General features: G+C 36.2%; 1 protein-coding gene across 2 annotated transcripts; it reads right to left on the reverse strand.

Moving 5' to 3' along the window:
* Positions 1-920: 920 nt before the first annotated feature.
* LOC113046811 (interleukin-2 receptor subunit beta-like) lies at positions 921-12576 on the reverse strand. Of its 2 annotated transcripts, XM_026207832.1 has the most exons (11): positions 12444-12576; positions 5648-5738; positions 5276-5387; positions 5093-5177; positions 4908-4995; positions 4344-4394; positions 4052-4185; positions 3666-3888; positions 3465-3561; positions 2920-3004; positions 921-2096 (listed from the first exon to the last, which is right to left on the reverse strand). In XM_026207832.1, the coding sequence occupies exons 2-11, from the start codon at positions 5724-5726 to the stop codon at positions 1377-1379; spliced, it is 1674 nt and encodes a 557-aa protein (XP_026063617.1). In that variant the 5' UTR covers positions 5727-5738; positions 12444-12576; the 3' UTR covers positions 921-1376. The 2 variants fall into 2 exon arrangements, with proteins under 2 accessions (XP_026063617.1, XP_026063618.1); XM_026207833.1 differs by lacking the exon at positions 4344-4394 and having other exon boundaries at positions 922-2096; positions 12444-12573.
* Between the last annotated feature and the right edge of the window lie 6027 nt (positions 12577-18603).

Here is an 18603-nt window from a genome sequence, read left to right on the forward strand (position 1 = left end):
AGACTAAAGTGTAGCAATCACTTGACAGTTATCAGAGCTGTTAATTTCTCTAAATCATCCTTATTGCATTGGCTCTGGCGTTCAAACAGAACTGAAGTCATGTTTAACCCAGAACTTGCCTTCAAATCTAGCTTATCATGATGCTGTACAAAGGTATCTAGAACATAACAGTTTAAAGCTGTTATAATGCAGCTGTTGTGGAACGTTGACCTTTTTAATACCATTTAATTAATGCGAACAGAATACAGTAAAGTATAAATTTGCAGCGTTGTGAAGAATTAATGCAAATAAACTGTCTAGGGGAGACCAGGGAAAGTTGTCACAAGACGGAGCAGTCACAAAAGGTACTTTTTAGGGTTTGAGTCAAATGTCCAATTACACAGATGTGTTTGTTTTCTATAGTAGTGGCTATTACACTAGAATCATTTTGTGAATTCTGCCCTCCAACAAGGTAGATTTAATAAATGTCAGGACACTAGTTGTCACATGGTTAAAATTTCAAAACAACAGTCTAATATGAAAGTGAAAAAAAAAAAAAAATCTATATCTATATATATATATATATATATATATATAAATCCTTTATAGGATTTATGATAGTATGTTACCATCTCTTATACATTTTCTGCTTTAGGAATAGTTTCAAGTTCAGTTTCACTACTCCAGTTCATATTACGAAGATATCTTTGCCTATAATGGGCTGTTTAATGTCAGGTTTCCGTTTTGACAGCTCACCCCTATAGAGTGAGGCATGTGGTCACAAAGGACAGTGTCTTTTCCCCTGAACAATAACTCGAAGAACTGTAAGCATTTTTTCTTAGCTAAGCCTCTAAGGTACACTATGATTCACAAGTTTGGGGTCAGTAAGATATGACATATGTATATAGAAGATATATATATATATATATATATATATATATATATATATATATAATTCAGCAAAGACACAATCAATTGATTAGAAATGATAGTAAGGACATTTATAATGCTATAAAGGATTTATATTTCGAATAAATTTCCAATATAGAATCCTGATGTGGAAGAAGTATCACAGTTTCCACAAAAATATTAAAGCAGCACGACCATTTTCAACATAGTTTTATGATAATAAAAATGTTTCTAAAAGGATCACATGACACTGAAGACTGAAGTAATGGCTGTTGAAAATTAATCTTTTCCAGCGCAGGAATAGATTACGTTGAAAAATATGTTAAACTAAAAAACAGTCCTTTCAACAACAACAAAAAAAAAAAACCCAGAGAGATACATAATAGACTTCTTTTAAAAACATTAAAATAATTACTGACCCCAAACCTTGACTTTCAAAATTTTACCCTGGTCTCCCTTCTAAAAACAGAGACGGACTAGGCCTGCGTTCAGATGGATTTGTTGCTGTATTTCTGCATCTCCTTCAGGGTCAGATACCCACTCCCGCAGGGCTCGATCATGGAGGAGGGCCTGGCCGCGGCGCCCTGTGCAGGCTCAGAGCTGGGATTGAAGCTGGGTGCTCTCACAGGTTCAGACCGTGGTGTGTTGATGGCCACCGGAGCCAAACTCATCTCTGCTGGCCGAACAGCATTGTGGGAACCCTGTGACAGCGACATAATGAAGGAAATCAGCGCTTGTCTTTCCGGCGCACATGTCTCCGCGCCACTGCCATCTTCATCTTCCTGGTCATCCTCGCAGTGCTCCTCTCCAGGCATGCCGAACCCTGAATCCGGGCTCAAGGGTTGATCCGTCTGGTAACTTGGGGTTTGCAAGCAGTCGTAAGAAGACCCAGGTGATGAGACAGTGGAGCTTGAGGCTTCCTCAGGGTGGTAGCTGAAGTACACGGGACAGGATTCGAGATAAAGAGAGCCTCTATTGGATTTGCTGTAGAAGTAGCCCATGTTAGAGAAAATAGATGATGATGCATGACTAGTGCCGCTGTTCTCCAGGCCAGAGTCCACCTGATTGGAGGGAACGAAGGCAGCAGCAGACATCTGAGCGTCCATCGAAGACACGTCCCAAAGATCTGAGATCTCTACAGGTGAGATATCGTCACATGACTGAGGGGTAAGAAACAGCCCGACAGAATTCTGACAGCCCAGCCATTTCTGTGGACAGGTAAGAGGAAATGCATATGTGGTCAGCGTGTGTGTTCTGTGGCTTAATGAAGGAAGATATGAGAAGGCGTTTGCAAGAAATGCAGCTTTCGGCCACATCTTTAAATGTGTGTGTGAGTTTGTATGTGTAAGATTTTGCAAATGAAGAAAAAATGTGTGAACCTGAGAATGTTATTAATATTCTTATACATTTAAGTATTCTCGAATGCGCTAGCGTGAATACACTACATAGAAAGTAAAAGTGTGAATTGCCACTGTACTGGTGAAAATAGCAATATCTGTATCAGTACCGTTCAAAAGTTCAATAAAATGTTTGGTTTTTATAAGAAATTGATACTTTTGTTCAGCAGGAATGCATCAAATTGATCAAAAGTGACATCATTAACATTTATAATATGATTCTGTCAAATGAAAAAAAAAAAGAAATTATCTTTTTTTTTTTCTAAATCATGGTTTCCATAAAAACAATTGAGCACCAAAACTGTTTTCAGCATTAATAATAATGATAAAAATAATACACGTTTCAGATCAGCATATAAGAATGGTTTCTGAAGGACTGTGTGACACTGAAGTGTGAAGTAATAATGCAGAAAATTCAGCTTTGCATCACATTTTAAAATATATTCAAATAGAAATATTGTAATTGTAATAATATGTCACAATATTTCCGTTTTTACTGTATCGATGATCAAATGAATGCAGCCTTGAGGCTTCTTTCAAAAACATTCACCGATCTCAAATATTTGAACGCAAGTGTAAACGATCACTTTGGAAACTAGTATCGTTCATATGCAGGAAATACAGCTGAACTCACCCGGAAGTTTCCACCGTGAACAGTGTGAAGAGGCCGGAAATATTTGGAGGGGTCTGGAACATGTTGGTTGTTTGGTTTTACAGACCTGCAAAGAAATAATAAAGTTTGATTACGATGCACAAACAAACACAAATCTCAGGTACAAATGCCAAAGGGTACAAACGGGTATGGAAATACTGTAAATAGAAACACACACACACCCGCCCGCACACACCCACACAGCACTTTCTAGGGCTTGAACGTCTTAAAAAATGAGGTCAAGTTGTAGTTCTACTACAAAAAAGGGTCAAGAACTAGGCTTTAACCTTCAGAAAAAGTTCTTTCATCCACCTCACAATATTTTAACTCATGTTCTGTGGGTTTAGAATTTTTGCAACTCTGTGACCAAACTTTGGAACTTTGGAACTCCGATTTGTGTGATATCATTATATATATATATATATATATATATATATATATATATATATATATATATATATATATATATATATATATATATATATATATATATATAGATCAAGGCATATCACATATGTAATACTCACTGTTTGCTTTTCTTTGCCTTATAGATGACCAAACAAAGAACAGAAATAACAAATATGTTGAATCCAATGATCAGAACAATACGGATATCACCAGGCACTAAAGCAAAAAAAAAAAAAATTTTATATTGCTGTCATGAAATATTTTATCATCTTATTTCACAGACAAATATTATTATGTTATTGGGCTGGCAAGAGGCCCACCTGGTGGAGATGCACTAACTACTGATTTCACTGCTGGCTTTCCAATCTCAGATCTCCAGGACACAGCAGGACTCCAGTCGCTCCATTCCCCCTGAAAAGAACCATCTCTAGTGGGCTCAACAGGCTTCACACGCACCCTGGCCTGGTACTCCTCTCCTACAGTCAGTTTATTATGGTCCAGCTCCACGTAAGTTTCCTGAGTGGCATTGCTATATGCTGTCGTCTGCAGGACAGAAGCATAAAACAATATGCAATAATACATGAACACAAACTCAATACATAAAATAACACTCAAAATTATGCTGCATTTGACTTGCAGAGTCAGTGTGAGCAGCTTACTGAAGATTTAGATGCATGTGAAATTGCGAATGCAAATGTTTGCTTACCTCCCAGCTTACATGTAAGGCTTTAAACTGCAGCTGAAATTCATAATCTTTTATGGCTTCTGGAAAGTTACTGCCTTTACTCCAAGTTATTGTGTCTCCACTTACAGTGGGCATCTCTGGAGGTTGGGTTTTAACTGTCATTTAAAAACACAAATAAAAAACAAACAACCATTTAAAAGGAGCGTGGTGCTAGCATAGACGTGTTTAATTCATCAGGAATGCAGGAACAGCTGATTTACACTTTGAGTGTGATGTAAATTAAGTTTAAAATTTGTCAGAGTGTGTATTTCACCTGTTGCATCACCAAACACACGAACAGACTCGCAAACAAACGTCGCAATCGCTGAGGAGTAACCAAAGCAGAAGTACAAAAATAGGTCGACTAATATAGATTTTGACCAAGTTTATCTCCGAAGTGCCTTGTTTTGTGTAAATGGTATCAAAACGTTTGTCTAATTGTTCAAAGGATTGAAAAGACCATTATCAAGGCAAATGACTGCTATTCTAATGATTCTTCAGAGATGTAGTATAGCTACTTGATTAACCCAGATTGATTAAACACATTGGCAGCATTTATTTTTTTGCCGTCATTTATATTTTGTCCTTTATTCAAATCATAGAATTTAACATTTTAAATAAAAACAACAACAAAAACTTGATTATTACCCATTTTTAAGATTCCATTATATTCAAATGAGTTATTTTGTATTTTGATGGTAGTGTTTTGCACATTTAAATATAATTTTCCGTGCAAGTTTTTATTTTACTGTGATGTATGTGTGTGTTTTAATGTTACAGTTACCTTCCATTTAAAGCATATCTTCAACCCATTAAAAGCAGAATTAATTCTACTTACTGTGAAGGCTAGGCTGATGATACAGTTTAGTGACGACAGATCCATTACAGCTTACATTCAACCAGAATGTGTTAAGATAAAAGAAGAGCTGTGTTAAAGAAAGGGGAATGTAAGAAGAGAATGTGTGTTAATCAACTCAACAGGTGAACAGAAACTGAACATGAATCCCATCCATTTCTACTTACAGGTTTTTGAAAGCTTAAAGAACAACTTCTCTTAGCATGCGATTGATTGCTCAGTGCCACCAGTTCACACGATCTAAAAACACATCTACACACACACATATAAATGCAAGTCAGATTTGAAAAGGTTTATTTATCCGTGTTAAAACTGTCCGTCCTGAGACTTGAAACTTCAAAACCTCAAACCTTTTTAAGTCACATTTCCCCGCAAGCACACATCGCTGGTCAGAGAAAGCTGTAGCGTTCCACCACACACAAGAAATGTTGGTCACATAGTCACTCACACAGGTCAGACCTGCTGTTTATGGTTGAACCAAAAGACAAGCACAATTAGAGATCAGAAGACATATATAGTAGTTTTTCAACATTTATAGTGGTATGAAATGGGCAAGCAACAAAGTTCCCTACAAGAAAAATGGACATAAACACCCCAAACTAATATTAATTGGCTCTCAGAACATTCTGGGAACATTGTTTTATGGTTGCACATATATAATATCTAAACATGAAGCTTATATTAATGTTAGGGGGATGTTCTGTGTTTGCTCCAGTAGTTACCTGTTTGTGTGTTCCTGCACTGGCTGGTTCCATAAAATATGAAGAAGATAAAGAGAGAGGTATACCAGTAACCCTTCATCACTCCTTGGATCTTTAAACACAAATGCAAAACATAATGCTTAAAAATATTAAAATGAAAATAAAGAGATTTTTTTACTCATGTTCTGAAAAATAAAAGTGAATGGAGAGATCTGTCAAGCTCAGAAATGACAGAAAAGCTACAAAAATGTGTCCATGTATGCCATATAAGCGTACTGAAGCTATATAATATATTTATATTGTTTGTATGCAGAGAACAAAAGCTTTCATCATTGTACATACATGATTAGCTTGGACATTCTGCAGAAAATAAAACCGTACAGGTCCGGAACGACATGAGGATAAGGAAATGAGGATAATTTAAATTTTGGGGTGACTGAACACTTAAAAACATACCTTATAGGTAACAACACATGTATGTCATCGAAAGGCCTGATGTACATAAGTGCAGTAGATGGTAAGCATATTAACTTTAAATCTGGCTTCTAAAAATCTCTTAGGCTACGTTTGTTCACACTGTTAGATTTTGGGAACCAAATTTAATTTACAGAAGTGAGTCTCGAAATGTCTCAATCACACAGAAACCAAAGTCCCCTTCATGAAAAGTCTGTTCACTCGGCGCCCACAGGCTACTGTATTTGCAACACCTCTGGGAAGCTCAAACAAGACCAAGTCCTGTCTAAATGAATGGGGGCAGTGTTGCCAGATTGGATGGACGATTTCCAGCCCAAAAGTTTGCAAAAACCCGCCCAAATTTTAACTGTCAAAACAATGTGATGGAATATGTAAATCAAGGTTGATAAGGGAAATGTTTAACTCATTTAAAAAAATCATGTCGACAAAAGAATATAAATATGACATTAAACAAACTTGCCAGTGATGGATCAAATCGGGGAAAAGCCTTTAAAGAGAATTAGGCTACCGGACATCAATAAAATATTCAAGCTAACGGAAATGAAGAAATTAACCGATACCCTTGAAACACATGTATCATTTTTAATGTCAGTCAGAATAATCAATTTTAAATGCAAAAAGTGCCCAATATAAGTGATAGGAAAAAGCAACGTAATTAGCAGGCACTTCACACTCATTCATGCATGCACCATGACAGTCAAAACTGTGTCATTCATACTGAATTATATTCCGACAATAATAATAATAATAATAATAATAATAATAATAATAATAAAGCAATAATGTGCTTACCTTCATGTCGCTCTATAAATTTACACAGAACTAAATGAAGTCTCTGGTTAAGTTCATATTAGAAAATATTTGCATAGAACTTTGCATAGTCAAAACTAATCAAGTTTAGCAGTTTTCAAGGATGTATCAGTCTGAACCATTTAAAAGATCAAAGATAGGATCGTATAAACCAAGATATGTTATTTCGGATTTGATTAATTAATTCAAATGTGCTCTGATTTCGGAGTTGCAGTGAACAATTATTCAGTTGAGTCACTCTCCCACACTTTAACTTATATTTAGGCATTGTGATTAGGCTACTTGAATATACAGTCATTCAAAATCAGATATCTTATATCTTATCTTATGCTAAAAAACTTGTCACTCATGAATAACGTCTATCTGTTGAGCCCTCGGCTTGTTATAAGTGTGGCTGTCGACGTTTACATCAGCACCAGTGCCTCTGCAGGGTGTGTGTGTGTGTGTGTGTGTGTGTGTGTGTAGTAATGCGATGACTGATTTGATGCAGTATATGCACACTTGGGCTTGTTTGTTAAACAAATAACCTATACAGTTTATATGTTTAAAACCCGCCAAACTGACCCCAAACCAGCCGAGATGTTGTCCACCCGCCCTAGCCAATTTTTACCTGTACAATCAAATTCAAAACTGCATGATCTGGCAACACCAAATGGGGGAATCCTGAAATATTTAGAGTTAAAAGCTGAGTTTTCAGGCTAGACGAGCCAATCCGCATGTGCAGTTATATCACACTTAAAGGGGTCATATGATGCCATTTCAATTTTCCCTTTCTCCTTGGTGTGTTACAAGCTCTTGATGCATAAAGAACATCTGTAAAGTTGCAAAGACTAAAGTCTCAAATCCAAAGAGATATTCTTTTTCAAAGTTAAGACTCTGCCACCCCCCCCCCCCCCCCCCCCAAAAATGCCTCGTTTAAACACGCAAAGAAAGAAGGTGTGGTTTCAGTAACCGCAGTTAGTGTTGAAGCAGCCATGTCAGGGAGATGCTGTTTGTATCTAGGTATATATATATATATATATATATATATATATATATATATATATATATATATATATATATATATATATATATATATATTAGGATACATTCTATGACCTGCAGTTTTCATCCTGCAGTCATCATGATAAGATTAGGTTCCTTCAACCTAAAAAAACAAGAATTGAAAGCAACATTGAGGAATCAATTCTTGGAATCTTTATTCTTCTCCAGGAATCGGAATCGGACTTGGTTCCAAAAATTTCAGAATTGAACACTAAGCGCATGCACAATGGCTGGTCTAGCCCATAGACAGTAAAAGAAATGGACACAGTGACCCCATTGGATTCAACGGAGACAAGTGAAGTCAATTAGAAGCACGCACTTCCTGGGGGTCGAGCGTACTGCAGACTCAAACTGAACTTGATGACGTAGATGTCACGTGAGCAACCTGTCTGACCGTTGTAAGTCTTCTAATAGCTGTGCCAAAAGAAATCTGAATCACCCACCGAATCTTCCAGAGAAGGCGAGTGTGAACAGGAGCAAATTTTGGTAAGTATTCTGATTAATTATCTCCCTTGACTTCATGCCTCCACGTCCCCCGATTGCCTCATAGACAGTAAAAGATTATCTGCGAGCTTCTCCTCTTGTCCATACGGTAATTTCTCTACTGTGCGACAGAGAGTCGCAGGTTATGACGCAATCGTTAGCCTATTTTTTACAAAAACTGCTTCTACGGGACCATAACGTAAGATACAAGGTAATGGAGCCTTTTATACATTTTCGTGTTTCATTATAAATAATGAACGGATAAATGGAGTCTTTAAACGCCTCAGATGTAAAGTTATTCGCTTTCAAAGTGACGCCAAAATGAATGGGAGTCAATGGAATGCTAACAGCAAGTGGGGGTCCGCTAGCCATTGGCGGTGCCCAGGGATGCTTCAATAAAATATGAAACCCTGCCCCCCGGTCTAGCCTCAGGTTTCTTCTTCCACTTCTTCTTTAGGAGTTTTTGGTGGTTGAAAAACAAACTATAGGTGCATTACTGCCACCTAATGGGCAGGAAGTGAACTGTCTTTGTATAGTCTTTGCAGCAACTTACAGTAGCGTCTCGAATGCTGTCTGTTTGAACGTGCAATGGGAGTCAAAGTGATTAAAGTAATATAAAAAAGATGGCGACATCCATAAAACTTAAAGCCTTATCACTTTCTGACAAGACAAGAGTCCAACAACAACAACAGTCCAATCGAGCAGCGAGTTCATCCAATCAAATCTTCATTAAACGACAGCAGCTTTTGTATTCGGGTAGAGAGAGAGCATTTAAATCATGCGCAGAACACAAAACTGACGGGAGCGGCTCTGGTGGAGAAAAAACTGACCGAATTTCAGAAAACTTTCAGATGACACAAAGTTAATTTCCCTATTACTGTAAGTTTCTGATCTTTACCACACATGAAAACACATAGTAGATGCACGTTTTCGCAGCAAAACACCTCTCTCCCACACTATTATGATACGGACAACTAGTTGTCCAGTCCTGTTCTGTTCGCACAGCGCCTGTGTTTCGAAAATGCGGTTGTGAATCCTGAAACTTCACAGGTGTGATTTCGGTGACAGAATGCGGTTGTCACACCTGTAGATAACCATACTGTGTGTGAACAGAACTGTATTAAGGGCTCAAATTCAGGACTGTAACCGTATTCTGCTGCTGTGTGAACGTGGCCTTACATTCTTAAAAGTTCTTTGGCATCCATTCTTCTGTGAAGAACCGTGGAACCTTCTTACAGCACAAAAGATTCTTTACAGTTATAAGGTACTTTTGATGACTAAATTGCTCTTTTAAGAACTGTGAAAGATGAAAGATCTTTAGGGAATCAAATGGTGCTTCTATGGCATCAATCACTGTGAAAATCCCCTTTTCGGAATCTTTATTTACAAGAGCGTATGAGGTTAACACTTGGTTTCAATGCAGCACAACAGTGATTGTCTTAACTGTTGTCTAAATATCAATTTCTATGATCATATATAGTACGGTAATCAGATGATCTGTTAATAACTCAGTAGCGAAGTGCTCTGAGGTCACAAGCTGTTGCTATGGAGATATGACTAAGAGCGCGACCGCAGATGTAGCTGGTTTTTACCTGTGGCTGAAAGTGACACATATATAAATGCACAAAATAGACCATATTGCTACTGGGAAGAAGGACTAAGTTAGTCGCACTGATCTGGGATGGTAAAACAATCCAATCCATGCAATAAAAAATAATATTTCATCCATTTAGTATAGCACATGGTTTTAGGCCTATGTCGTCTAACGCTTGAAATGCCTCAGCTCTGATTGGCTGCCAGAAACCTGGTTGTCGTTATTGTCATAGTTTTCGTCCTTGGTGTGAACAAGCCTTGCACTAAAGTTTAAAGGGATAGTTCACCCAAAAATGAAAATTCTGTCTTCATTTTCTCACCCTCATGTTGTTCCAAACCGGTTTCTTTTTCTAATGAACACAAAAGAGGATATTTTGAAGAATGCTGGTAACCAAACAGCCGATGGTAGCCATTTACTTCCAAAGTCTGAAAAAAAAAATGAGACTAAATGTTCAATTTTGGATGATTTGTTCCTCTAATGATAGTTAATTAAAGGAACTCATATAGAAGCCTATTCCGCAGGTAGTCCTGGCAGTTCTTGGTTTATATTTGACAATTCAGACTTTGTTTCTCGCAACTCTGAATTCAGACTTTCTTTTGCCTCACAACTCACAATTCTGACTCCTGTGTTTACAACTCACTTTTTTTTCACAATTTTTTTTTTTCACAATATTGTGAGTTTATATCTCACAATTCTATCAGAATTTTTCACAAAACTGCAATATAAATAAATAAAAATAAAACACTAATTTTGAGTTATAAATCCATAATTGTGAGAGAAATAAGTCAGAATTCAGAGATAAAACTTTTTAATTACCTTTTAAATGATTCATATTTTTAAGGCTTAAACAGACTGTCATAATCTAAAACTGTTCCAAACCTGTACAATTTATTAGATTTTTTTTTAAGATTTTGGGCATTTTTGCTTTATTGTGATTACAGTTATTAGTCAGGAAGGCAAGTAGGAGAGAGAAGGATCAGGAAAGGTCTGCAAGCCGGGACTCAATACGGTGCTGTATGTTGGCGCACTGCCCATGAGGAAGAAGATGTTTTGAACAATGTCTAGAATGATAAAAAGTGGTAAAATGTTTAGAACTACATAAGGTTGGTTAAATTTTAACAGAATTTCATTTTAGGGATATATTTTCCTTCAAGTGATTTTTAATGTTTGTACATAATCGTTGACTTGTTTATGTTGTATATTTGCATAAAAAATTGCAATCAGCCAGTCAGCCAGAGGAGCTTTAATTTTTAAAATTCAGACTTTCACTTTTAAATGGCATCGCTGTGGCTTTTTTACCTGACAGGATGTTGCCCAAAGAAAACGGTGAGCTGCAGAGCATGCATATTTAAATTCCATTGCAAAATTCTTGTCATGAACTTTAGATGAGCTTTAGATGTGCGTATATGACGCAAGCTACCTTCGGCTCTTTTGCTGAGTGGGCCATTGTCAGCAGCGCACCCCTCTTTGTGAGTGGGTGGTCAACCCGAATACAGTCAATTTCCACCAACACTACAAAATGACACCTACAGACAACGACAGAAACCCTCAGCTGTAACCGTAAGGCGACTTCTTGTAAAAAGGCGTAGATGTATTTCAACGGCAAAAGGGATGAGAGATATCAAACAGTGACAGGGCACTCTACAGCAAACACTGGCAGTGTGGTTTTACTTTAACACTTTAAAAAGTGAGTGATGAGTAATTTGAATATGGTTTATTTGACACACAAGTTTGAACCTCAACTCCTAATCTGAGTGATCGCTGCAAACATATGGTTCACACTCTCAGTTTCACATAACGCTTCAGCATTTCCTAGCTTTTGAGTTATTCTTAAGAGCACCTGAAGATATCAAAGCATAATGAGTATATTTACTAATGACTGACGACTAATAATCAACCCATATAGTGATCCGAAAGTATCTAGACCCTGAAGTCACTCTTTACAATGTAGGTTGTTGCATTAGACAACAAAATATCACGCTAAAAGTGGCATTTATTAATAAATTGTGCTAGAATATTTCTCAGAACTACCTTTCTTCTCACTTCTTGAGTCATTTTCTGATTATTTTTAAGCAGCAGGGTGATTCTTTTGCAGATGGAAGTCTGTTCTCATCATGTTCCACAATGAGTTAGAACTACAAAATGTCACGACACAATGAGTATATCTATTGATTTATCATTTAAAACTCTAACAAATTGCTTTTTGTGAAATGTTTGAAATAAATGCTGCTTGGTTTGACGTGCAATGCATGCAATGTCATTCATTTTTTATAGCAGCTTAAGTGTTCAAACACATTTTAGAGTCAGTACATGGGCATTACGTAATGGCATTAAGTTTTTTTATGTCTTATCAAACACAATACATCATTGCTCAGCCCAGCAGTTATTTAATATTGTAAGTATAAGACTTACCCCTCACTTTCAGCTGTCTGTTAAACAGCTGTCTGCGCAGGCACCATGGATGCTGAGGTCTGTCTCTCTGTCTACCTGACCCCCAACCCTTCATCCTCCTCCCTTTACCGCTCTCGCTCTCGGTGCCCCTCCCCTTCTACCTCCATCTGACAGGAGGATCTCTTTCTCTATCACTCTACTCCTTCCTTTCTGTTAATCATCCGACCTCTCTCTCTCTCTCTCTCTCTCTCTCGCTCTCTCTCAACAATTGCATTTTCGTTCTCTCTTCTCATTATATAACCACAGATTATGCTGACAAGTTTACAAAGCATAAAACATTAAATAAAACAATTCAAACAAAGGACCCGGAGGGGAAATATGTTGGGCTCAAAATGTTGATCCTATTATTATTCCTCTTTATTATTAATTATGCATGTTTTATTGTTTGGTCTTTGTGTAGGCATAGTTTTGTGAAATGTGATTTTAGAGTAAGCTTAGATTGTTACAAGGTGTTGGGAAGGCCTGGAAAGACTGAATTTCTTGGATTCTGATAAGAGTAAATATTAACCACCTGGGCTCCAAACTGGGCTCAACACGGTGCCTAAGCAGAGCTCAGAGCACAAAAGTTTGATGAGGACCACATCCTGTTTCATACAAGCTTTTTTTACCCACAGGCTACACACATACACACACATATACACATAAACATGCACATAAACAAACACATGCATGCATGCATGCAAGAATTCACATGCAATGAAAAAGGGCTCTACTGAAGTGTAAGGATATCCAAAATTTTATAGAAAAAATGAGCTGAGGGATTAACACCTGCGTTTATAATGCATAACACATTTATTGAGAAACTTAGCTACACTTCATGTGTGCATAGGCAAATTTGCTAACGGATGCGCCAAATTTGTCCAGTATTAAAATACCACAAGTCAATGATGATGCACATTGTATCAAACATGGACTCAAGTGGTTGGCACACTATATGGAAGATTTTGGGGAACTTCACCAAAATAAAATAAAATAAAATAAAATAAAATAAAATAAAAATCTTATGATTTTAGGCAAAATAGGAGTCTCTAATCCAGAATAACACTATCTCCAGAGAAATCAACTGTTGTCCTCTCACCTTAAAATGCACCAAAATATTTGAGTAGAACTGTTTTGACTCATAAACAGAGCTTGATCTGATCATATTTCTGTCCTGATTCAAATGACAAGACTTTTTCACTGAAGAAAACAGTATTATGGATGGAAGATTTGTATTTTAGCCAGAAGCAACAGTTTTAAGTTGAAACATCTTGATGTATTTGTTCATCACAACTGCAGTTTTCCCTTTACTGGAGTGATTACTTGTGGATTATTGTGATGTTTTGATCAGCTGTTTGGACTCATTCTGATGGCACCCATTGACTGCAGAGGATCCACTGGTGAAAAACTGATGTAATGCTAAATTTCTCCACTGGTCTGGTCACTTACATCTTAGCTGACCTGAGCGCGAGTACATTTTCAGTTTTTGGAAACTATTTCTTTAAGGTGCAGGTGATTTAGCTGCAATAGAAGTTATGTGATGGCATCCTAATCCACATAAGCTCATCATTTATATTTTTGCATAATGAAAGAAAAAAGCAGAATGAACACTAATTGATTGCCCAACAATTCAGTCTCACTTACATGCCCACAGCTACATGCATAGCCTCAGGGTTTATTTTTGTCAACAGTTTGCTATTTTACAGTTAACAGTCCTGTACTATGATGCAAGATGGTTCAGGTGAGAAGACAGTTTAAAAAACTCAAACGTACTAAGAACAATCAGTATTTGATGCTGTATCAGAACAGGAACTCAAAGTGTGAGGTGGGCCGATGAGACACTTATCTGGTAAAGGTCAGTTGTCTCTGCGAAGGGAAGGGGGAGGGATTGACACTCAAGCAAAACAAGAAAACAGCTCGAATTGCAAAACCGCATAGACAGGGTGTTTGAGGGGTCTAAGATAGGTGTTAAGTGTGTGCATTTGTGTGCATATGTGTGGGTAGTAACTGCAACCTACACTCAAAGCACTTTGTAACTTGACCAGCAACACCCAAAATAAACCAAATCATGCTTTTTACAGCTACTTCCAAAAGCGTCATCACATTACCATTAGAGTGACATTTTATGCATCACTTTTAAACTAGGCTATATATATATATATATATATATATATATATATATATATATATATATATATATATATATATATATATATATATATATATATATCTTTGGTTAACACAACAGTTCCCATAAAGTAAGGAAAATATATTCATACTAACAGATTGGTTATAGATTTTTACTAGATTTCGCTAAATATATGTTAATCCAGTATGAAATGACTTTAAATTATAAGGGTTTATTGTTAGTTCATGATATCTAAAGCATTAACTCATTTTAAATATACTCATCCAAGCTATGTAAAGCATCACCATCTGAATAAGAGCTTATAATTTTGCTAATTATTACATGAATAAAAACACCTTTTCTCTTTATATTCTGCATTTCACTTCTGCTATAGCTTATGCACTAATCTAAGCTAATACAACAAATATTGCTGGCTTTTATGACAAGCTTGTGATTATAGTCCTCATCTGGATGACACTTTGGATAAAAAAATCAAGAATTAAAATGAAGAAATACTCCATGCACAATACTTTCAAAACAACAGAAAAAAAAAACTTACTTCAACAGCATCCGTGACATCCTGTCCATTACCACAGAAACTCATGTTGTTCTAAATTATACAAAAAACATGCACAGAAATGCACAGAATGAAAGACGCCTGTTACAAGTGTACAAATATTCAAATATTTTTTGTAGGTTGTTAATAACTGTTCAAATCTTTCATAGATTATTACCTGAAAACCGTATTATATTTAACCTGCAATATTCCTGTAAAAAATCTAAATAATAAAAATCTATAAAATAAAACAACAAAACTGAAAGAGTTTGATTTTGTGTCTCACCTTTCTTTCCCCAGCAGAGCAATTATTTCAGAATGGCAGATACTTATTTTAAAATACAAATTACATGATTTTAATCAATACTTCAGCAATATATAATATGATATGTTTAAATGATTAATAATGAATTTTTTTGGCCAAAAAGTCAATTGCACAATAAAATGTGACTGAGATTTCATTAAGTTCTAATTATTATTGTTGCCTATTTAAAGACTTCAAACCCTTAAATTTAATAGTCCATAATATGGATTGGATTATGCCTAGTTCTGTTCATAATTTGTGATACATATTGTTTTGATTGAACTTAAAGTCCTAAGATATATTAGAAAAAACAGGCTTAAAATAAAATAAATAGAATACAGAAATAGAAAAAAATATTTTTTGGTTTGAGAAAAAACCCAGTGTTGAGTATTATAATAAAACAAAAACTGTATGATTAAAAAGTTGATGTGCTGTTCATTTCCTCTACACTGGAGGTGTAACGCAGTTGTCTGTTCGCAGGAAGACAGAAAATAGAGGAGAATATGATGCAATGGAGCATAGATTTTACAAAATATATACATAATCACCCCGATTTGCTAAAATTAACAGAATTCTTAACAAGAATAAGTGCAAATGACAGTTGTCATCATTGTGAAACATTTTAGCAACCACTTGTCATACAAAGAACCTAAGATTTTCACCCTATACTATTTGTGCTCTTGTCGTGTGCCGCAAACACGTGAATCAGTCCTGGATTCTGAGTTGTACAAACCACAGAAACAGCGGTATAAACAACCTGTGGTTCAACAACTATTGAGATAGAAAAACACAGTCTGTGGTGATAGCGATTTTTTTTTTTTTTTTTTCAAATCTGATCCGATTTGAGTTGTGGTGTTTACTGAAAGATAAACAGATTTAAAAAAAAAAAAAAAAAAAAAAAAAGGGGGGATGGGGAAAGTGAGCGTGTAGATATTGCACAAACAGAAATCTTTTTATGTAAATGTTAATTTTGTTTTTACCACCTGATATCATCTCTTAACCATGGTACTACCACAGCTTTTTTTTTTTTTTTTTGGATTGCACTAAACTATTGTGTTTTTATGCTGAGTGGGTGTTAAAACATACTTGAAAAAGTGTTGTTTTAATTATACATAATGCCTCCAATTTGACACCGGATTTTCAGGAAGCTCTACATGAAAAGATCAAGCCATCACAACCGGAGAGGAAAAAAAACAAGTTTCAGTGGTTTTTAAGATCAAACCACGCAAGTGAGGCTGTCAGTTTTACGTTACATTCATACCACATCTTACAGCAAAAAAAAGACATCAGTCGCAGAACCTTTCCCCACAACACCTCGCCAAATGTCTTTAATGTTGTCTATATCTGACATATTTCATCTGTTTCTATCCAAAAGTGCTTCAGTTGACATACAATACATTTCAACAGCTGTAATGATACATTTGGCAGACTCTTTCATCCAAAGTGAACAACATTGCTTTGAAGGGGCATGTTATCAGTTCATGCATTCCCTGGGAACTGAACCCATGATCTTGGCATTGCTATCGCACCATGCTCTAAGGCAGGGGTATTCAGTTAAATTTTCCTCAGTCTCCCAGGCCCAGTCTCTATATTTTGGCCTCAGTGTCCAAGTGTTGATTAATTCATCTTTGGACACTGTGGTTCCGAACTGCTTTAAGCATGCAGTTGTTCAGCCTTTGCTTAAGAAACAAGGTTTGGATAAAAGTTGCTTTAACAATTTTCAGCCTGTCTCAAAGTTATCATTTTTGTCAAAGCTTTTGGAAAAAGTTGTGCAGTTACATCTGATCACATTCTTAAATACAGCTAATTTATTAGAAACTTTTCAATCTGGGTTCACTACTTATCACAGTATGGAGTCTGCTTTGCTTAAAGCATTCAATGATTTTTTTGGTGGCAGTTGATGCTGGTAAAAATGCAGTATTGATTCTACTGGATCTTACAGCTGCCTTTGATACCGTGGATCATAATGTTCTTATTTGCCATTTAGAACATCTGATTGGTATCAGGGGCACAGTCTTACAATGGTTTAGCTCATATCTCAAAGATAGGTCTTTTTCTGTAGAGCTAGGCAAGTTTTCCTCATCATCTGCCCCAATTATTAGTGGAGTACCTCAAGGCTCTATTCTGGGGCCGCTTCTTTTTAACTTATATATGCACCCTTTGGGGGATATTATCAGGAAGCACAATGTCTCTTTTCATTTATATGCTGATGATACACAGTTGTACCTCCCGCTAAAAGCTGGTGATTCCATTCAACCATTGCTGGAATGTGTTTCTGATATTAAAAATTGATGATCAAATAACTTTCTCCAACTCCATGAGAACAAAACAGAAATGATTGTTTTTGGTCGCCCAAAAATAAGAAAGGATATTATTAAGGAGCTGAGCAACCATTTCCCCTCCATTTCCTCACAGGTTAGAAGCCTGGGCGTTATCATAAATTCAGAATTATGTTTGTCCAAACAAATTAATTCTGTCATGAGTAACAGCTTTTACCAATTACGTAAACATATCATCTCCAAACGTAAACAGTTTTGTCTTTTAAGGATTTGGAGAAGGTTATTCATGCTTTTATCACTTTTAGATTACTCTTTAAGATTACTGTAATTCACTATACTCAGGTCTTCCTCAGTCATCGCTTTCACGCCTCCGGTTGGTAAAATGCAGCTGCAAGGCTGCTGACTGGGGCAAAGAAATATGACTGTGTCACTCCAATTTTAGCTTCTCTTCACTGGCTTCCAGTTCATTTTAGGGTTTAGTTTAAGATTCTTTCGTTTGTTTTTAAAGCTCTTAACAATCAAGCTCCATCTTTTCTTAAAGATCTCATCATCCCTTTGCCATCTAAGTTTCCTCTGACTTCTAATTTTATTTTACATTGTTCAGCACTTTGGATAGTTTTGCTATGTTTAATGTGCTATATTAATAAAATGTACTTGTTTTTATTTTAAAAAAACTGACCAGGTTTTACTCATTAAACAAAAGATTAACAAAAATGTGTATTCTATAGGGGGAAAAAGTTAGGACACCCTGCCCACTAATAGCAAGTGTTACCCCCTTTGGCTGAAATTACTTCAGTGAGACACTTCTTGTAGCCATCTACCAGTCTCTGACATCGGTCTGAGGAAAGTTTGCCCAACTCCTCAATGCAAAATTT

This window comes from Carassius auratus, chromosome 28 (genome assembly GCF_003368295.1).
Source record: "Carassius auratus strain Wakin chromosome 28, ASM336829v1, whole genome shotgun sequence".
NCBI lineage: Eukaryota > Metazoa > Chordata > Actinopteri > Cypriniformes > Cyprinidae > Carassius > Carassius auratus.